General features: G+C 35.9%; 1 protein-coding gene across 3 annotated transcripts in view; it reads left to right on the forward strand.

Annotated features, from left to right (window-relative positions):
* The window catches only part of RNF19A (ring finger protein 19A, RBR E3 ubiquitin protein ligase), a 71,332-nt gene that overhangs the window by 33,418 nt on the left and 15,434 nt on the right, over positions 1 to 22,480 (forward strand). For all 3 annotated transcript variants that reach the window (XM_047783522.1, XM_047783520.1, XM_047783521.1), the window contains 2 exons: positions 2,235 to 3,000; positions 12,812 to 13,020. In XM_047783522.1, the coding sequence (XP_047639478.1) occupies positions 2,327 to 3,000; positions 12,812 to 13,020 (883 nt within the window). In that variant the 5' untranslated portion in view covers positions 2,235 to 2,326. The remainder of the gene's footprint in view (positions 1 to 2,234; positions 3,001 to 12,811; positions 13,021 to 22,480) is intronic.

The following is a 22,480-nucleotide window of genomic DNA, read 5'->3' on the forward strand; positions in this document are numbered from 1 at the left end:
TTGCAGTTATTATTGTTCATTTAGTATTGTATAGAGAGATCTTTTCCTTATTATTGCGCACAAATTGTGGTTGGTTCCTTTATTCTTCCCCATTTCCCTGTTGGACATTTATTTCCAGGTTTTGTGAGGGGCTTTTTTTTTTGCCTTGTTTTATTTGCTTATATCAACAAGGCTGCGGTGAGTTTCCTTGTACAGTATATATTTGCATATTTGTGTCCTTATATATTCTGAAGGATGAATTTTACCTGTAGGATTGCTGGTCAAAAGTTCCATTCTGAAAGTTTGTGCCAAATTGGTTCCCTGAAGTTGTGCTGATTTGAGCTCCTCCCAACAATATGTTGAGGTGCTTCTTTCAGTACACATCAATCCCTTCAAACTTCCAGTCTAATGTGTACAGGGATGGTATCTAGATGGTATCTAATGTTTGAATTTTCATTTCTTTAGTTGTGACTGTTCCTATCTTCCTAATTTTTGTAATTCTTTATCTCTAGAACTGCCTTCTTATATCTTTGCTCCTTTTACTGTTGCACATCTTTTTCTTACTAATGTATAAAAGCTCTTTTTATACTGTGGGGATTTGTTTGTTGTTATATATGTCTTTACTAATTTATCATGTCTTCCTACTTTATAGTATTTTTTATCATATAAAATATGGTAAAATTTTTTAGTATTCAAATTGGTTTATTTTCCTTTGAGGCGTATTTGTTTATTTGTACAATATTTTAGAAAGGCTTCCTGAATAAGATGACCATCTGTTCTGGTTTTCCCCCTATTATCCTAGTTTAAATATTAACAGCACCTCTTACTAGGTTCTTATCTGGATAATAAATTTCTAGATACATGTTTTGAAAATTTCTCTAGGCAATACTCATTAAGTACCGCTTGTTTAATATTTTAAGTGAAATCAAATTTCTAGAAACATGTTTTGAAAAATTCTCTAGGCAATACTCATTAAGTACCGCTTGTTTAATATTTTAAGTGATAAGTTCTCAGGACAAGATCCATATATAGAGCTATAACTTGAATGATAGAGTATCCATATGTCCACATTTGGTAGATACTTTTAAACAGTTTTCCAAAGTATTTGTGCCATTTTTCACCCCTACCAGCAGTCCATATATTTGTTAACATTTGGAAATGTCAGAATTTTAGCCATCCTCCTGGGTGTGTGGTGATCCCTCAGTGTGGCTTTAATGTGTGTGACAGATGATGTTGAGCACTTTTTCATATTATTTTGTAAAGTGCCTGTTACGTCCATTGCCCATTTTTCTTTTGAATGTCAGCTTTGTTTTATTGATTTCTAAGTATTCTTTCTATATTCTGGATACTATTCCTTTATTAGTTATAAGTGACAAATATCTTCTCCCTGTCCCTAATACTGTCTCTTTATTGTAATCCAATTTAACAATTTTTATTTTATAGTTAAGTACTTTAGCATGTCCCATTTAAGAAATCTTTTCATTAAAACATTCTCTTCTATTGACTCTTAGAAGTTTTATGATTTTACTTTTCACATTTAGTTCTATGAACCATATAGAATTTATTTTTATATGGGGGTTTAGCTACATGTTAAGTTCCTTTTCTCTTCTCAGATGGTAACCAGGAAAACTGTATTATGTGGTTTTGTTTTGTTCTTGACAAGGCCATTCTTAATGCTCAGCAGTGTCTCCTTTGACTAAGAAGTATCCATGTGTATATGTGGGGCTTTTTTTTTCTGTACTGTGCTCTGTTCCATTGGTCTTTGTATCCATCTTTGTGATGTTCCATACTGTCTTCTTAATTACTGTAACTTTATAATAGTAATTATATCTGGCAGTGTAAGAGTACCCCCCCACACACATATACACTTTGTTCTTCAAAATAGTATAAGCTATCCTTAGACTTTTGTATTTGCATGTACATTTTATTGTCACTTTTTAAAAAACTCTTAAAGGCAGTGGGAATCACTGATGTTTGAGTGTGATGATGATCAAAAGTTTTGTACAAGATTTTAATGAGATCAGCTCAAATCTAGGCTCTTAAGATTAAAGAATATCCTTGTTATTTCAGCATTGGTTTTAAATTCTCTTGTAGACTACTCAATAGTTGGCTTTATTTAAAAAGAAAACCAACAAATAGTTAAAGAACATGCTTCTTTAAAGTTTCATGGAGAAGAGTTTGTAAGTTTGTAAAAAATATGCAGACTGAGAATGCAATTAAATAATCTTGGTATTCTATTTTCTTTTGTTTTTCAGAACATCTGTGATAAGTCTTCTGTAAATTGAACTTTTTCAAGAATTCTCTGGAGGAGCCAAGTAGAATTTTCTTACACCATGACTTAATCTGAATGCAAGAACAAGAAATAGGTTTGATCTCTAAATATAATGAAGGGCTGTGTATAAACACAGACCCTAACTCAATTCTAATGAGTATTTTAGACATGAGTTTACATCGGCAAATGGGTTCAGATCGAGATCTTCAGTCTTCTGCATCATCTGTAAGCTTGCCTTCGGTCAAAAAGGCACCCAAAAAAAGAAGAATTTCAATAGGCTCTCTTTTTCGGAGGAAAAAGGAAAACAAACGTAAATCAAGGGAGCTAAATGGCGGGGTGGATGGAATTGCGAGTATCGAAAGTATACATTCTGAAATGTGTACTGATAAGAACTCCATTTTTTCTACAAATACCTCCTCTGACAATGGATTAACTTCCATCAGCAAACAAATTGGAGACTTCATAGAGTGCCCCTTGTGCCTTTTGCGGCATTCTAAAGACAGATTTCCTGAGATAATGACTTGTCATCATAGATCTTGTGTGGATTGCTTGCGACAATACCTAAGGATAGAAATTTCTGAAAGTAGAGTTAATATCAGTTGCCCAGAATGTACTGAACGGTTTAATCCCCATGATATTCGCTTGATATTAAGTGATGATGTCTTGATGGAAAAATATGAAGAATTTATGCTTAGACGGTGGCTTGTTGCAGATCCTGATTGTAGGTGGTGTCCAGCTCCAGACTGTGGGTAAGAAGAATTTGTTTGATTTTTCTTGAGTTAATTTTTTCTCTGGATAAAATAAGAATTTGCCAACGATTACTCAAAAAAAAAAAAAAAACTTATCATGATAGGTACTTTATTAATTCAAAAGAGAAAAAAAATATATTGAGTATATACCATTTGTCAGGAGCAGTGTCAGATATTAAAGGCAGGAATCTTATGTTGTTCATCTTTATACTGTCTTTGCATCACATATTCACTTAAGAACATTTTCAGGGAGTTCCCATCGTGGCGCAGTGGTTAACGAATCCGACTAGGAACCATGAGGTCGCAGGTTAACGATCCAGCGTTGCCATGAGCTGTGGTGTAGGTTGCAGACACGGCTCGGATCCCGCGTTGCTGTGGCTCTGGCATAGGCCGGGGGCTGCAGCTCCGATTCGACCCCTAGCCTGGGAACCTCCATATGCCGTGGGAGCGGCCCAAAGAAATAGCAAAAAAGACAAAAAAAAATTTTTTTCAGAAGAAAAGGGTAAGTTAGTATAGGATGTAGTAGTGGACAAATTGATTTTCCCCATCCATTTGGAGAATTTTTATTTTGGTATAATAGATGAAACTATCAGGCCTTTTGTTTGCTTGCTTTTGTTTGAGTCATTTATATAAATTAAATGACCCTTTTGAAAAGCTCCTTAATGGTGCCGCAGTATGATGTGTTCGTGTTGACATAAATGAGTATTTGCTAGCCTCAAGAATCACAGATCGTATAAGTTCATTTGCCTCAAGTTTTTGAATTACAAATGCCATTCTACTAATATTTAAAATAAAATAATTTTGCTTATATATGTCTTATATGTTAACAGCAGCCTCCATTTATGTAGCATTTACCATGTATGGTTGTTAGAACTAGGAAGAAATAGTCATGTGCTTTTCAAGAATAAAGCCAAAAACACGGGATAAGATTTAGCATACCATTAGTAACCCAGAGATTTTAAGTAAGAGTTTGGGAAAACCCAAGCATTTGATTATCTGCATATAATCAAAGACAAGGCTGGAATGTGAGTTTAATTGATCAAATGACAATTTCAGGTCTGTAATCAAATCCATTATTAAAAACTTGTTGAGCAGCAAATTTTTCAGATTGCCTCCAATCTATGAATTCCATAATTTTAAATGAGGATAGTAATAATGTGTTTCCAGCCTGTGCAAATTCCAACCAGTTTTCTCAGGTGTCACTAGCATTAACTGTCCGCCAAGGATTTCTATGTAACATAAAGCACTAAAAATGTTACCTAACTACTTAACATTTTATGAGTTTGTTAGTTTTGTGAAGGACTCTATTCGGTATCTGATTTAGATTATGCTCTTCTATACTGTAAGATGCTTGTATATAACATAAACAATAAAATGTTAAACATACTATCTAAACTGGGCCAAGGTATATGGTAGAAGTAAACTCTGGGATCCCTAAAGGATTAAACTCTCAAGAGAAAGAGAAAGAAAATCAGAAAAATGAACAATACTTTTAAATAATTGGAGGAGTTCCCATTATGGCAGAGCAGAAACAAATCTGACTAATATCCATGAGCATGCAATGAGTTCAGTCTCTGGCCTCGCTCAGGGTCAGGGATCGGCATTGTCGTGAGCTGTGGTGTGGGTTGCATATGCAGCTCCGATGCCATGTCACTGTGGCTGTGGCAGCTGTGGCTCCAATTCGACCCGTAGTCTGGGAACTTACATATGCCACTGGTGCTGGCCCCAAAAAAGCAAATAAATAAATAAATAAATAAATAAATAAATAATTGGAGCAAGAGACAGTATCCTATCAGAAGAATAGCTTAAATATAATTGTATTACTTTTGATCCCATGAACCCCCTGCAAAACATTTTCACTGATACAAGTATGCACATTAATTAGAGTAGATTTCAAGTTGGATTACAAATTTTAGGTTGAAAGAAAAGCCTTTTGCAAATCATTACAGCAAATACTTTTATAGCAGGAGTTCAAATAAAAATATACGTATTTCATCTAGAGAAAGTATGCTTTCTATCTTTCATGCAACCCTATGTTAAGAGGTGCTTCACAAGTTCCTTTAAACATTTAATACCTTTAAAAGAAAACATGTAAAAGTGATGGAACAAATGAAAAAGAGGCTTACATGTTAGAACCTGTGACCAGAGGAGATTGAGAAAATAAACCCAGAGGCATGAGCTTTCTGGTCACTAAACAGGTATGTTCTCTTGTGCTGGGTTGGTGGATCATGTCATCATAGTGGACAATATCAACATTAGTAGCCTAATAGAACACAATAGAGAGGGCTAACATAGGTACTTGCTCATATGCGAACTTGATTTGGGCGGAAGCATTCCAAACCAATTGGGAAAAGATTGATTCACCATCCAGAATTGTGAAATTTAGCTATTTAAGGGGAAAAAATTAAATTGTCACCACATGTAATAAATTCAGAACATACAGAGGTACATTATATTTTAAAAAGCTGGCCTGGTTTGTACATTGTCAAGGCAGATAGCAAAAGATTGGCATTTTGATTTCTGACATCACTTGCTTCAGTTAGCTGAGGCTACCCTTCTATCAGTACACGTTATACCTGTCATGCTATGTGAGTGCTTCTGGGGAGCTTTGAATATGCAGGAACATTTATTATACTGGAATATAACTAACAATTTAATACCTGTGAGCCTCTCAAGAGGAAAAAAAAAAGGTATTTTTTTTCTATATAACCACAGGTTAACTCCATGTTCAATAACGAATTATCAAATGAACAAATCTGACTGCCATTGCTGTAAATCATGTATCTCAGGAACAGTTAGTAAACCATTTTAAAGCAATGTGCTCAACTGTAATCAGGTTTGTGAAGCTTTGAGCTTATTTACTGACATTTAAATGGCTCTAAATAATAATTTATTCTGGCAGAAGATACTCTTCATAATGGATAAAAAAAAGAATGGCTCCATAGGCTTAGGAACCAAAGAACATGTATTTTTAGAATTTTATTCTATCCATATGACTCTCATTCCCATCCTACAAAGAAGGGTTTTAGCCATAACTTGCCCATCTTTTGACATGCCGAAATTCTTTTGTAGGCTAACCTTGTAGAATTTTTTTTTTTTTGTCTTTTCTGGGCTGCACCTGCGGCACATGGAGGTTCCCAGGCTAGCCGTAGGATTGGAGCTGTAGCTGCTGGCCTACACCACAGCCACAGCAGTGCCAGATCCAAGGCACAGTCTGCGACCTACACCACAGCTTACGGCAATGCCAGATCCTTAACCCACTGAGCAAGGCCAGGGATCGAACCCATGTCCTCATGGATACTAGTTGGGTTCGTTAACTACTGAGCCACTACCTGAAGTCCTAGAAATTTCTATACAGAGAACAAATCCAGCTTTGATTTTCTCCTGAGGAATAAATATGTGTGTCTTAGAAAACAAGAACCAAAGTGATAAGACACAGGAGACATATCCTCTTTCCCTTAATAATTCGTCACCTAAGGAAGTAAGCTTTAGCTATGCATCCAAAACAGCTTACTAACACTCCACCCTGAAATTAGACAGACTTCTGCAAATGTTCTGGGCAGTTCTCAAAAACTGTAGACTTCCCCTGCAGTATGTACTGGAAAGCAGAACAGAATGCATCCTCTCTAGGAAAACAGATCCTGAAAGAGGGAACCAGGAGATGAGTCTCACTTTGTCTAGACCATTTCTCAAAAATGTGGTCAATCCATTTCCACAGAGTGACAGTAACTTCTTGCTAGTGGAATCATGAGCCTATTGATTTGGATATAAAACTTGACTTTTCCCCTTAGCTGGATCATATAATTTTGGTGTTTCTGATTATATGTTTGTTCTTTAAAGGTTGTGTTAAAGTTTTGTGCTTTTGGAAAAAATTTACCTTGGACTGCTGAATAATCTTTCATTTTTTTAAATCATTTTTCAGTGAGATCTTAGGATCCCCTTTCATGTTAGGTATAATTTGTTTTTCTTATTCCTTTATGAGGACTTTGTTCTAGGGCAGAATATACTACCCTAGTTGATATCCCTGCTTCCCCATTGTGAATTTGTGGAACTCTAATATTGTGAAACACTTCCAGGAACTAGATGTCATGGTCAGATAAGTTTGGGAAGTAATGTTTACTATGTATGTACACTATTGGTATGTTAAAAAATTCCTTTAGCATATCCTGTAGTTTAAAAAAAAAAAAAAAAGGTAATTTAACTTGACCATTGAGTTCTTTCTTGAAATGGATCACCTATTAACAGTCCAGCAAATAGAAAATATTTCTTGAAAAACTCCTATTTCCCCTCCTTCCTATTCCTAGTTTCTTCCTATCCCTCCACAGTCTACTAAGTGGGAAGTTTTAAGCATTTTAAGTAACTAGAGACTTTCAGCTGAAAAATAGAGATAGAAAGTAAGACTTGAGTTAAATAAAGGATCATAGAAGGAAATGAAACTATCATCTAAACCAAGGTGTGGGTACTGTTTAAGCCAGAGAGTTTAATTGGTTGACCAATATTATTGTTATTTTTGTGACCTTCTGTTGAGCCTGTTTTCCCAAATAATACCTCATGCACTAGAGCACTGAAATTTTTCTTTAAAGCAAATATTTTGTATTTAATTTAGTTTGGCCACTTGCTTCCCATTATAGTTTGAGAGCTGTTTTCCAATGAAAAATAAGTTTGGCTCCCAAAAAATGAAAATCATTTTCAAAAGTCCTCACATTCTGTTTTCAAAATATGAGTGCTAGGTACATTTAACCCCTTCATATATTATAGAAAGCGCTTAACAGTTATTATTAGGATTGAATATGTGTGAAGATGGAACACTTACATTGTAAACACTCAGTAATGGTTAGCATAAGAAAAATCTTCTAGACAATCAACCCTAACTTTTATACTTATCAAAGTTCACAGTCATGAAAATATTTGGTTGGTATTATTAAAGATAATTCTGTTTTTCCTAGGAATTTGCCCAGATTGAATGGGCCTTAAATGTTTAACCCTGGGGTAGGACAGCTTAGCTTTTCTTTTATAAAAAATACTGCAGAGTAGCATTAAACAAGTTTGATGTACTGTTCTCTTTTTCTTTTTCCCACCTCTCTCTCTTTTCCTCCCTACCTCCCTCCCTCACTACACATGCACACATATACACACTGTTTTATTTACATAGCACAACTCTTCTCTTTTTTTGGTTTTTTTTTTTTTTTTTGGCCACACTCTTTGCATGCAGAAGTTCCTGGGCCAGGAATGAAACTTGCACCACAGCGGCAACCCAATCCACTGCAGTAACAAGTCTGGATCTTAACCTGCTGTGCCACAAGAGAACTCCATAAATATCACTACTCTTTTTATTCTTTATATCCTATCTTTGTTTGTTTGTTTGTTTGTTTGTTTAGGGCCGTACCCTGAGGCATATGGAGGTTTCCAGGCTAGGGGCTGAATCGGAGCTGCAGCCACCAGCCTATGCCACAGCAACACAGAATCTGAGCCGTGTCTGTGACCTACACCACAGTTCATGGCAATGCCAGATCCTTAACGCACTGAATGAGGCCGGGGGTTGAACCTATGTCCTCATAGATACTAGTCAGATTTGTTTCCATTGAGCCACCATAGGAACTCCCTATTATATCCTAATTTTTGAGATGTGTCAAAACCTACATTTTCATCAAAAGCCAAGTGGCTAGGTGTTTAATCAATATTCCTCCAGGGTCAAAGTCAAATATCACTAGTCATGACTAGTCTTGTATCCTTCTGGGATACAAGAATGAATGTTAAAATTTTTTTAAGAAAATTAAAAAAAATAAGTAATCAGACATTAAAATGTTTGAAATCATAATGCAGGAATGGTAATTACTCTAACATGTCAGCAGTTTACTCCTGATAATTACACTGCATATTTTTAAAATTCTAAATAAACATATACTATCTGAAATATAAACAGTCATTTTCAACAATCTTAAGTCTCTAGACTGAAAACTAACAATTTTTTCATCTTAATGCATTTTATGAAGTTAGAAGTTTGATTACTTGAGAAGAAAATATGTTTTGAGTCCTCGGTTTTCTTGCCATAACTCTTCCTGTTTTTAATGGATATTTTGCCAAATTTTGGAACTTCTCTTGTAAATTTTGCAATAGCAAAGTTAACATTTTGCTTTTAATTGTTCTTGCCAGGATGTGCTGAATTCCCTAACAGAGCTTTCTCTTGAAGGAAAAAAAAAAAAAAAAGTTATTCCTCTAGATAGCCTCAATCACTAATTAGAAATTAAGTCAGTTCTTAAAAGTTTTGTTTAGTAATATACTATATTATACCAAACAACCTCTACAAAGGTTAGAATTATGACATAGCCCAATTTTTGCTTATCTACCTCATATATTTTTATAAATATTTGCTCGGAAATGATACGTTCTTCTAAATTTATCTAGTTAAAGCACTTTCAGTATTCATATTTACTATAAATCTGATTTATTTTTACTATAAATCTGTTTCCCTATTTAGCTATTTGAAATTTATTAAGTTGTATCTAAATTTGACTTTCACAATCGAGAATTACATTTTATTCTTGTAACACAATTTACATTTATACTTCAATTGTCCAGTAAGATTTCATGATATAAAGTAGGAAGATTTTTACTCTGTCTAGAAGGCTGTCAATGTTTATTTTGAAGTGAATATTCAGGTAGTAATATTCAGTCCATATGACAAACATTATTTATATTGATGTAGAAATGATAGTAACTTATATGATCACACAGTCGATAATCAAGCATAAATGCAGAGGAACTAGAAATGTCATCCAAGCAGTCATTTACTTATTTGGCCTTTTAAAGGTCAAGGCTAAAGCTGAAGCTGTTTTTGACTGAATACTGAAGCTAACCCAATACTGAAGCTAAACATCAATGAATCACTATTTTGTGTTTGGGAAAACTTAGTTGTAGGGAGATTATGTAACTTAGATAAAATTATATAGATAATATTGGAATTTTGTAGTCTAAATTTTTCTTCTGCTTTTATAAACTGTGACTGACTTAAAAAAAAGAGTTGCTCTTAGCATTTTCACCTGCACACACACAGATTTCCCCATTTTGTCCCTCCTCTTCCCTCTTTTTTTCAAGAAAAGGTATCATAGAGAAGATGTTTGGAAGAGAATGCCATTTTCACTGAAATTACTATTATAAAGATTGCTTTAGATTATAACTTGGGAGAAAATAGAGTCTTTGAAGAATTTTTTTCTGTTTATTGAGACTGCAATGAATAAGCCCTCAGGGAAATGAAACTTTGCTAGATTACCCTGTGTTGATTTAAATGGTCTTTAATTCAGTTTTGTTAGAACACATTTATGATAGACAATGGTAATTGGAGAATTGGTCTATCAAAAATAAATTGGAATTTAACACCTAACATTTAAGTTTAAAGAGTGAGATACTATGGGTACAACAGGTCCAAAATTGGAGGAACTTCCTGACTCTTAACATTTTGCATAAATTAATAGATTATCTTGAAATTCAGTAAAAATCTCAGTTACAACTATTATTTAAAATTTCATGGTGGAGTTCCCATTGTGGCTCAGTGGAAATAAACCTGACTAGAATCCATGATGACAAAGTGGGTTTGATCCCTGGCCTCATTCGGTGGGTCAACGATTCTATTGCTGTGAGCTGTAGTGTAGGTCACAGATGTGGCTTGGATCTGACGTTGCTGAGGCTGTGGTGTAGGCCAGCAGCTATGGCTCCAGCTCAACCCCTAGCCTGGGAACTCCCATATGCCACAGGTACGGTGGTAAAAAGGAAAAAAAAAAAAAATTTTTTTTTTTCAAAGGAAAATGTTTGATATTTACAACCACCCACTCTTTTTTTTTTTTTTTTGGCTGTGCCATGGCATTTTGAAGTTCTTGGGCCAGGTATCAAACCTGTGCCACAGCAGCCACCCAAGCCACTGCAGTGACAATGCTGGATCCTTAACCTGCTGTGCCATAAGGGAACTCCACAAAAGCCTCTTATACATGGGTTACTTGTTTATTTCTCTTTCAGAGAGAAGCAGAAATCCCTAAACTTTTAAATTGAAAGTTTCATTGAGATAGTTGAAGATTTATGTGTAGTTTTGAGAAATAATAGGAGTACCCTTCGTAGCGCAGTGGAAACAGATCCATATAGGAACCATGAGGTTGCGGGTTCCATCCCTGGCCTTGCTCAGTGGGTTAAGGATCCGGCGTTGCCATGAGCTATGGTGTAGGCCACCGGCTGCAGCTCTGATTAGACCCCTAGCCTGGGAACCTCCATATGCCACAGGTACAGCCCTAAAAAGGCACACACACACACACAAACAAAAAAAAAATAATAAAAATTCTGTATATTCTTCAAATGGTTTTCCTCATGGGTACCATTTTGCAAGGCTGTAAAGCAATATCACAACCAGAATATTGGTATTGATACAATCTACCTATCTTATTCAGATTTCTCCAGTTGTACTTCTTTTTGTGAGTGGATGTTTATAGTTATATACTGTTTTACCACCTGTAGGTTTGTGTATCCACCACCATAGTCAAGGTCCTGAGCAGTTTGAGATTGACCTTTTTCATCAGCATGATTCCTCAGAGAGTCATCCAATAGCAGTAGTTCCTTTTTGTTGTTGAGTGGTATTCCATAATATATATCATCATAGTTGAAGAAGGACATCTGGGCTGTTACATATAAAGCTGCTGTAAACATTTGTATACAGGTTTTTATGTGAACATAAGTTTTCATTTTTCTAGGATAAATGTCTAAGAGTGCCCAAAACTTAAGTTAGAAATTTTTGAAGTGCCCAAAATATTAACTCAGAAAATAGATATTAGGGATAGTCATAAATCTGCTGTTCTCAGTCTTTTATCTGAAGCAAAAAACAAAACAAAACAAAAAAACCTCAATTTCCTAATTGAGAAATTAAAGTTTATGGACTTTTTTTTGGAATTACCATTGTGGCTTAGCAGTAACGAACCTGACTAGTATCCATGAGAATGCCGGTTCAATCCCTGCCCCGCTCAGTGGGTTAAGGATCGAGCATTGCTGTGAGCTGTGGTGTACGCTGCAGAAACAGCACAGATTTAGCATTGCTGCGGCTGAGGTGTAGACCGGCAGCTACAGTTCCAATTTGACCCCTCATCTAGGAACTTCCATATGCTGCAGGTGAGGTCCTAAAAAAAAGAAAAGAAAAAAGAAAAAAAAAAGTTTATGGACTTTTCAGTAGGAGATTGGCACCAAAGACTACTTCTTCCACACATGTTAGAAACAAAAATATGAAATTGTATGCATAAATACAAAATAGTCACAAAATGTATGAATTGGCCTTACTTGCCATTAACTGATAGGTATAGCTGATCCATAGTCACTACAATTTTAAATGGGTAAATTTTTTATCTTTCAGATTTTAATATTTACAATTAATTGTAAAAATTAGAAATATGTAAATATATAAAGAAAGAAAAAACCCAGTAGCAGGAAAACTGTTAAGATTTTTGGTGCATTCTCTTTTAGTCTTTTCTATGTGCATACAATATTAATTTAATAGAATTTTTATAAAATCAGGATTATATATGCAGCTTAGTGTCCTAGTTAAAAGTTGAAAGTTAGAAGTTGAAAATTCAAATTTTTTTAGCCATTTATGTCTTCATTTGTGAACTGTTCATTTTTTTCCACATTTTTATATTGTTGAGATAGTCTTAGGGTTTATGACTGTTAGCTGATGCATAGAAAACTTTTTCAGGAATAGATTTGAATTGAGTAGTATTTTCACTTTGTGAATATTTCTTACTTTATACCACCACATTTTAAATCATTCTCTTGTTCTTCCAAGGTATGCTGTGATAGCATTTGGATGTGCTAGCTGTCCAAAATTAACATGTGGACGAGAAGGCTGTGGAACAGAGTTTTGCTACCACTGTAAACAAATTTGGCATCCCAACCAGACCTGTGATGCTGCTCGACAAGAGAGAGCCCAAAGTTTACGACTGAGAACTATCCGTTCTTCATCCATTAGTTATAGTCAAGAGTCTGGAGCAGCAGGTATTTGCATCTAACTGTTTCTAGTAAATGATTTGATATGTACAGAACACTATTTTAATTTTAAAATTCAGTATTCAGTCCCTCTTCTCCTTTCAGTTTCTAGACATATTTTATGTGTTAGCATTTGTCCCAGAAGCACTCATTCTTTCCTGTGGAAGAAAGTGGTATTGAGATTGGAAAGATTTCATTGTCCATAAAAGAAAAAAGGGAAAAAAGGAAGTGTCAGTGATTTATATAATGATAGCTAAAGATGGTCTGAAACTGTTGTTTATAAAGGTAGTTTATGCAAAGCTTAGCTACTGTTTTTAGTAAAATATAAATTTTGAATATTTTATCCTTAGATTATTTCCAGTTGTATAAATATCACAAGTTACAGATTAAAAACACTATTTATTTTTGGAATCCTTTTCACTTACATGTTTTGTGAAATACAGTTCAAAATTATACCTGTCTTATTGGTATGGGAGCACACTAAGAACTTTGTGCCTATGGCTAGGAATTTAAAATTTCCAGAGAACTATACATGAGCAAGCATGTGTACCTTGTAAACCTCAAAAGATTTCTTGAGAAGTTTGACCATCTTAATGTTCTTTGAATAAAAATTCAAAAAAGTAATATTTCACTTTCATAGGACTTTTCACTGTTTATTGGAATTTCAGGTTTTTTAGAAAAATATTTCCTTTTCTCGTTAATTATAAAAAGCAAAAAACTTGGAAAAATACAGAAATTTATCAGGAAAATAATTTACATTCCTACCAGCAGTGTATTGAGATAGTCATGACCTTAAAAACTTTAAATTCAACTTCATATTTTGTATAATGGACATGGATTTTCATGCTTGTTCACTGATTGACTTGTTTTATTTCCTTTCCCGAAGATTTGGGGTAGAACTCCAGAGGCATCAATAAAAATTTCTAGGGATAGGTTCAGAAGCAGTTTGGAGAGGACGTGAGTGTATCTAAACTGTCCTCCATGGAGTCAGCTGTAGCTTTGAAGTAATCCACTTGGAAATGATATCCCTCTTCTCTAAGTGGGGAATGGGTACTTAACACTTACAGGACACACGTATAGAGTAAGAGAATAGACTCTAGAGTCACTATCTGGATTCGAATTCCAGCTTCTCCACTTATTGCCTGTGTGACCCTGAGCAAGTTAATTGGCTCATCTGTAAATTAAACATGCCAATGATAAGTCCATAGGTTGAAACATTTCTTGGCTGATAGTAAGTGCTCTGGCTGTATGAGATAGAGAAACTGCAGTCCCCATCTAGAGATTTGCATGTGTCTAGACTATCTCTTTTTTTTTTTAAAGAAATGACTAAAAGATGGCTTTTGCTATTTATTTTAAAGTAAACACCATGATTTAGTCATCTAATTGAATGTTGGTCTTCCTCATAGTAGTCACCATGGGAAATTTTATGTCTGTTGAACAGTGCTGTCTTGGAATGCTTTATTGGTCTTAACCTTTAAAACCTTACACATTCACTTTAAATTATCCCCTTAATGTCAGTTTGATTTCTGGGAATAACTAGAAATTCCTTTGCAGCTAAGTTTAACAACTGAAGTAACATACTAAGTTGAATCACTGGTTTGGGATGGATCCAAAGTAAGATGTTCTTACCATGAAAGTGATTTTTTTTTTTTTTTAACGTAAAGTAGCTTTGAAAGTAATTATGAATGAAAAACTTCCAAATGATTTGAGTGAAATAGTAACATTGCTCAGAGTTCTCTTGTGGTGCAGCAGGTTGAGCATTGTCACTGCAGGATCTTGGATCACTCCTGTGGCATGGGTTTGATTCCTGGCCCAGGAATTTCCACATGCCACTGGCATGGCCAAAAAAAAAAAAATTGCTTATGCTGTTAATTTTCTGACATGCAATCAGCATATTAAAAGCATTTTTTTGTTGTTCGTTTTTGTTTTTTTTTTATTACTCAAATGAATTTATCACGTCTGTAGTTGTATAATGATCATAACAATCTGATTTCACAGGATTTCCACCCCACAGCCCAAGCACATCCCCCACCCCTCAGACTGTCTCCTCCAGAGACCATAAGTTTTTCAATGTGAGTCAGCATCTGTCCTGCAAAGTTCAGTCTGTCCTTTTTTCAGATTCCACATGTCAGTGAAAGCATTTGATGTTGGTGTCTCATTGTATGGCTGACTTCACTTAGCATGATAGTTTCTAGGTCCATCCATGTTGCTAAAAATGCCGGTGTTTCATTCTTTTTAATGGCTGAGTAATATTCCATTATGTATATGTACCACATCTTCTGGATCCACTCCTCTGTTGATGGACATTTAGGTTGTTTCCATGTCTTGGCTATTGTAAATAGTGCTGCAATGAACATCAGAGTACATGTGTCTTTGTGAGTCGTGGTTTTCTCTGGATAGATGCCCAGGAGTGGGATTGCTGGATCAAATGGTAGTTCTATGTTTAGTTTTCTGAGGAATCTCCATACTGCTTTCCACAGTGGTTGCACCAATTTACAATCCCACCAACAGTGTACTAGGGTTCCTTTTTCTCCACACCCTCTCCAGCACTTATTGTTTGTAGACTTTTGGATGATGGCCATTCTGGCTGGTGTAAGGTGGTACGTCATAGTGGTTTTGATTTGCATCTCTCTAATAATGAGTGATGCCGAACATCTTTTCATATGTTTCTTGGCCAATTGTATGTCTTCTTTGGAGAACTGTTTAGATCTTCCGCCCATTTTTGGATGGGGTTGTTTGTTTTTTTGGTATGGAGCTACAGAAGGTGTTTATAAATTTTGGAGATAAATCCCTTGTCAGTCGATTCACTTGTAAAGATTTTCTCCCATTCTGTGGGTTGTCTTTTCGTTTTGTTTAGGGTTTCCTTTGCTGTGCAGAAGCTTTGAAGTTTGAGTAGGTCCCATTTGTTTATTTTTGTTTTTATTGTCAGTACTGTAAGAGGTGGATCTGAAATGTTGCTGTTGTTTATGTCAGAGAGTGTTTGGCCTATGTTTTCCTCTAGGAGTTTGATAGTGTCTGGTCTTATATCTAGGTCTGTAATCCATTTGGAGTTTATTTTTGTGTATGGTGTTAGGGAGTGTTCTAATTTCATTCTTTTCCATGTGGCTGTCCAGTTTTCCCAGCACCACTTATTGAACAAGCTGTCCTTTCTCCATTGTATAGTCTCGCTTCCTTTGTCATAGATGAGTTGGCTGTAAGTGTGTGGGTTTAATTCTGGGTTTTCTATCCTGTTCCACTGATCTATATTTCTGTCTTTGTAGGTTTTGATGATTGTTGCTTTGTAGTATAGTCTGAAGTCCGGGGGCCTGATTCCTCCAGCTCCATTTTTCTTTTTCAGGATGTCTTTGGCTATTCTGGGTCTTTTGTGCTTCCAAACAAACTTTAAAATATTTTGTTCAAGTTCTATGAAAAATATCCTTGGTAATTTGATAGGGATTGCACTGAATCTGTAGATTGCCTTGGGTAGTATAGTCATTTTGATAATATTAACTCTTCCAATCCACGAGCATGGTATATCTTTCCATCTATTTGTGTCCCTTTTGATTTCTTTCATCAGTGGCTTGTAATTTTCAGAGTACAGGTCTTTTGTCTCTTTAGGTAGGCTTACTCCTAGGTATTTTATTCTTTTGGATGCGATGGTATACAGGATTGCTTGCCTAATTTCTTTTTCTTCTCTTTCATTGTTAGTGTATAGAAATGCTGTTGATTTCTGTGTATTGATTTTGTATCCTGCGACTTTGCCAAATTCGTGGATGAGCTCTAACAGTTTTCTGGTAGAGTCTTTAGGATTCTCTAGGTATAGCATCATGTCATCTGCAAATAGGGATAATTTTACTTCTTCCTTTCCCATTTGGATTCCTTTTATTTCTTTTACTTCTCTGATTGCTGTGGCTAGGACTTCCAAAACTATGTTGAAGAGTAGTGGTAAGAACAGACATCCTTGTCTTGTTCTTTATCTCAGTGGGAATTCTTTCAGCTTTTTACTATTGAGAATGATTTTCGCTGTGGGTTTGTCATATATGGCCTTTATCATGTTGAGGTAGGTTCCCGTTATGCCCACTTTCTGAAGGGTTTTTATCAGAAATGGGTGTTGGATTTTGTCAAAGGCTTTTTCCGCATCTATTGAGAGGATCATATGGTTTTTATTCTTCAGTTTGTTAATGTGGTGTATCACACTGATAGATTTGCAGATACTGAAGAACCCTTGCATCCCTGGGATAAATCCCACTTGATCATGTTGTACAATCCTTTTAATGTATTGTTGGATGCGGTTTGCTAGTATTTTGTTGAGGATTTTTGCATCGATGTTCATCAGTGAAATTGGCCTGTAGTTTTCTTTTTTGGTGGTATCTTTGTCTGGTTTTAGTATCAGGGTGATGGTGGCCTCACAAAATGAGTTTGGGAGTATCCCTTCCTTTGCAGTTTTTTGAAATAGTTTCAGAAAGATTAGCTCTTCTCTAAATGTTGGCTAGAATTCGCCTGTGAAGCCATCTAGTCCTGGAGGTTTGTTTGTTGGAAGTTTTTGAATCCCAGTTTCAATTTCAGTTCTTGTGATTGGTCCATTCATCTTTTCTATTTCATCTTGGTTTAGTCTTGTAAGATTGTACTTTTCTAAGAATTTGTCCATTTCTTCTAGGTTTTCCATTTTATTGGCATATAGTTGCATATAGTAGTCTCTTATGATCCTTTGAATTTCTGTGATGTCCGTTGTAAGTTTTCCTTTTTCATTTCTAATTTTATTGATTTGAGTCCTCTCTTTTTTGCTTGATAAATCTGGCTAGGGGGTTATCAATTTTGTTGATCTTTTCAAAGAACCAGCTTTTCGTTTCATTGATCTTTTCTTTGGTTTTCTTTGTTTCTATTTCATTGATTTCTGCTCTGATCTTTATGATTTCTTTCCTTCTACTAACTTTAGGTCTTGTCTGTTCTGCTCTCTCAAGCTGCTTTAGATGTAAAGTTAGCTTGTTTATTTGAGCTTTTTCTTGTCTCCTGAGGTGGGCTTGTGTTGCTATAAACTTTCCTCTTAGAACGGCTTTTGCTGCATCCCATAGGTTTTGGAGTGTCGTATCTTCATTGTCATTTGCTGCTAGACATTTTTTAATTTCCTCTTTGATTTCTTCAGTGATCCATTGGTTGTTTAGTAGCATGTTGTTTAGTCTCCACGTGTTGGTGTTTTTTGCAATTTTTTCTTGTTGATTTTCAGACGTATAGTGTTGTGGTTGGAAAAAATGCTTGATAGGATTTCAGTATTCTTAAAGTTACTGAGGTTTATTTGTAGTGCAGGATATGATCAATCTTAGAGAATGTTCCATGTGCACTTGAGAAGAATGTGTATTCTGTTGCTTTTGGATGGAATGTCCTATAAATACCTATTAAGTCCATCTGGTTTAATGCATCATTCAGGGCCTGTGTTTCCTTACTGATTTTCCGTCTGGTTGATCTGTCCATTGCTGTAAGTGGGGTGTTAAAGTCCCTGACTATGATTGTGTTATTGTCGATTTCTCCTTTTAAGGTTGTTAGCAGTTGCCTTATATATTGTGGTGAACCTGTGTTGGGTGTGTAGATATTTAAAATTGTTGTATCTTCTTCTTGGATTGATCCTTTGATCATTATGTAATGTCCTTCTTTGTCCCTTAAAATATTCTTCATTTTAAAGTCTATTTTGTCTGATATGAGTATTGCTACTCCAGCTTTCTTTTGATCCCCGTTTGCGTGAAATATTTTCTTCCATCCTCTCACTTTCAATTTGTATGTGCCCCTAGAAGTGAAGTGGGTCTCTTGAAGACAGCATATACATGGGTCTTGTTTTTGTATCCATTCAGCCAGTCTATGTCTTTTGGTTGGGGCCTTTAGTCCATTAACATTTAAGGTAATTATTGATATGTATGTTCTTATTGCCATTTTATTAATTGCTTTGGATTTGTTTTTGCTGCTCTTTTTTCTTTCCTTCTTTTCTTGTTCTTTTCTGCCTATAGAAGTTCCTTTAGTATTTGTTGTGAGGCTGGTTTAGTGGTGCTGAATTCTCTCAGCTTTTGCTTATCTGTGAAGGTTTTGATTTCTCCTTCAAATCTGAATGAGAGCCTTGCTGGGTAGAGTAATCTTGGTTGGAGGTTTTTTCCTTTCATCACGTTAAGTATATCATGCAACTCCTTTCTGGACTGCAGAGTTTCTGCTGAAAAATCTGCTGATAACCTTATTGGGGTTCCCTTGTATGTTACTTGTTTCTTCTCCCTAGCTGCTTTCAAGATTTTCTCTTTGTCTTTAATTTTGGTCAGTTTGATTAATATGTGTCTCAGGGTGTTCCTCCTTGGGTTTATTTTATATGGTACTCGTTGTGCTTCCTGGATTTGAGTGAGTGATTCCTTCCCCATGTTAGGGAATTTTTCGGCTATTATCTCTTGGAATATTTTTTCTGTCTCCTTCTCTCTCTCTTCTCCTTCTGGCACCCCTATAATACGGATGTTGGTGCGTTTAACATTGTCCCAGAGTTCTCTGAGACTCTCTTCATTCCTTTTCAGTCTTTTTTCTCTTTTCTGTTCCACACCTGTAATTTCCACTAATCTGTCCTCCACCTCGCTTATTCATTCCTCTGCCTCCTGTATTCTGCTGTTAGCTGCTTCTAGTGAATTTTTTATTTCAGTTATTGTATTTTACATCTCTTCTTATTTAAGCTTTATATCTTGTATCTCTTTGCTCAGTGTTTCCTGTAAGTTATCCATCTTTGCCTCCAGTTTATTTCCAATATCTTGCATCATCTTCAGCATCAATAGTCTAAAGTCATTTTCCTGGATGCTGAGAATCTCCTCATCACTTAGCTGATTTTCTGGGGTTTTTCCTTTCTCCCTCATCTGAGTCTTTTCATTTTTATAGGTTTTTGGTGTGGTGACCTTTTTTACAGATAATAGAGTTGTAGCCTCTCTTACTTCTTTTTTTTTAATTTTTTTAATTATTTTTTTTATTTTCCCACTGTACAGCAAGGGGATCAAGTTATCCTTACATGTATACATTACAATTACATTTTTTTCCCCACCCTTTGTTCTGTTGCAACATGAGTATCTAGACACAGTTCTCAATGCTATTCAGCAGGATCTCCTTGTATATCTATTCTAAGTTGTGTCTGATAAGCCCAAACTCCCGATCCCTCCCACTCTCTCCCCCTCCCATCAGGAAGCCACAAGTCTTTTCTCCAAGACCATGATTTTCTTTTCTGAGGAGATGTTCATTTGTGCTGGGTATTAGATTCCAGTTATAAGTGATATCATCTGGTATTTGTCTTTGTCTTTCTGGCTCATTTCACTCAGTATGAGATTCTCTAGTTCCATCCATGTTGCTGCAAATGGCATTATGTCATTCTTTGTTATGGCTGAGTAGTATTCCATTGTGTATATATACCACATCTTCCGAATCCAATCATCTGTCAATGGACATTTGGGTTGTTTCCATATCCTGCTATTGTGAATAGTGCTTCAATGAACATGCGGGTGCGTGTGTCTCTTTTAAGTCCTCTCTTACTTCTGATGTCTGTCCCCCTGTGGCTGAAGTTGGTATGGGGGGCTTGCTATAGGCTTCCTGACGGGAGGGGCTGATGCCTGCCCACTGGTAGGTGGAGCCGATTCTAATCCCTCTGGTGGGTGGGGCTTAGTCTCTGAATGGGATTAGAGGAAGCTGTGTGCCTGAGGGGTCTTTAGGTAGCCTGTTTACTGAGGGGTGGGGCTGTGATCCCACCTGGATTGTTGTTTGCCCTAGGGCTTCTCAGCAGCTGACTGAAGGGTGAGGCCAGATTTTCCCAAAATGGTCACCTCCAGAGAAAGGCAAGCTGCTGAATATTCCCGAGAGCTTTGCTTTCAATGTCCTTCCCTCACAACAAGCCACTTTCACCCCTGTTTTCCCAGGAGGTCCTCCAAGAACTGCGGTCAGGTTTGACCAGATTCCCATGGAGGCTTTGCTTTGTCCTGGGACTCAGTGCACGTGAAAGTCTGTGTGCGCCTTTTAAGAATGGGGTCTCTGTTTCTCCCAGTCCCGTGGAGCTCCTGCACACAAGTCCCACTGGCCTTCAATGCCAGATGCTCCAGGGGCTCTTTCTCCCCATGCCAGATCCCCACATGTGAGAGTTTGATGTGGGGCTCAGAACTCTGACTCCTGTAGGTGAGTCCCTGTGAACCAGTTAGTTTCCAGTCTGTGGAGCTTCCCACCCAGGAGGTATGGGGTTGTTTATATCACAAAATCGCCCCTCCTACCTCTTGATGTGTCCTCCTCTTTTTCTTCTGGAGTATTATATCTTTTTTAAGGTTTCTGGTCTATTTGGGTGAAGAATGCTCAGTCTTTTGTTGTGAATTTTGTTGTTTTTAGGAGAGAAGTTGAGCTCCAGTCCTCCTATTCCGCCATCTTAATCCTGTCTCTTTTTTTAATTTTTAAAACCATGGAAATGAACGGGACAGTCATCTTTCAGTTTGTTCTAAAGATTGCATGCATCAAAGCCAAAGCCTGACTCTCTTTACTCTCATCTCTAATTGGGATATTTACTATTTGAGAATACTCTGGGATGAGGAAGTTAATTAGTATTCCACTTAGGCAGATAATATCACCATTTCTTTATTTTGATGTACTAGATATTCTCTATGAAAGCCACCTTTTTTTCCATTTTTGCCCCAGTGTTAAAAAAGAATTTTAATGCAGACTTGGTTCTTGTATCAAAACATGTTTATATTTTGGATTATGTCATGACTTAATGGATAGTTTGAATTTTTACATTCTAGTAATTATCATTTGTTTCAGTCTGGCAACATAGTGTTTTCAGTTTGCTTGAAATTGTTTGAATCATTAAAACACTAATTGTGAGCATTCACCAGTACTTAAGTTAAAAAAAACAGGCCCTAAATGAAGTGATGATAAGGAAACCTGAAATCACTGATAAAGCACAGCTAAAGTTTGACCATAAAACTTATAGAAAGAAAAAATAAAGTATAGCTTAATGCTTATCATGTAAGAAATTGGAACAAATGCTTGAATTCAGTGACTAGCACTATACATATCATAACTGTCTGCAGCTACTAATAACAGTAAATAATTACTGGCTGCTATTTAAATATATGCCAAAGTTAAAAATAGTGATATAACTTGAGATATCTCTTATGTATCACTTGATTTTTAATTTGGCACCTTTGTGCATTGTAACCATACATGAAGCATTTAAATAAATGAATGAAGTGAACAAAGATAACTAAATAAAAATGGTCATGTGCATAATCAACAAATGATTGCTTTACTTCTGAAACTGTTTCCCATTAAGTGTTTATAACCATATAACCCTTCCTTGACCTCTTACATCCTCTGTTTTATCTGGGTTCTGATTCTTTACAAGGGCCATCTATATATTGTGTGAATTAAAATACAAGAAAAAGGCTGCTTTTCTACAGATAATCTATATTATTATTTTTAGAGTGCTTACATTTGATGTTACTTAGAAAAG

The sequence above is a fragment of the Phacochoerus africanus genome, chromosome 6, assembly GCF_016906955.1.
Source record: "Phacochoerus africanus isolate WHEZ1 chromosome 6, ROS_Pafr_v1, whole genome shotgun sequence".
Classification (NCBI taxonomy): domain Eukaryota; kingdom Metazoa; phylum Chordata; class Mammalia; order Artiodactyla; family Suidae; genus Phacochoerus; species Phacochoerus africanus.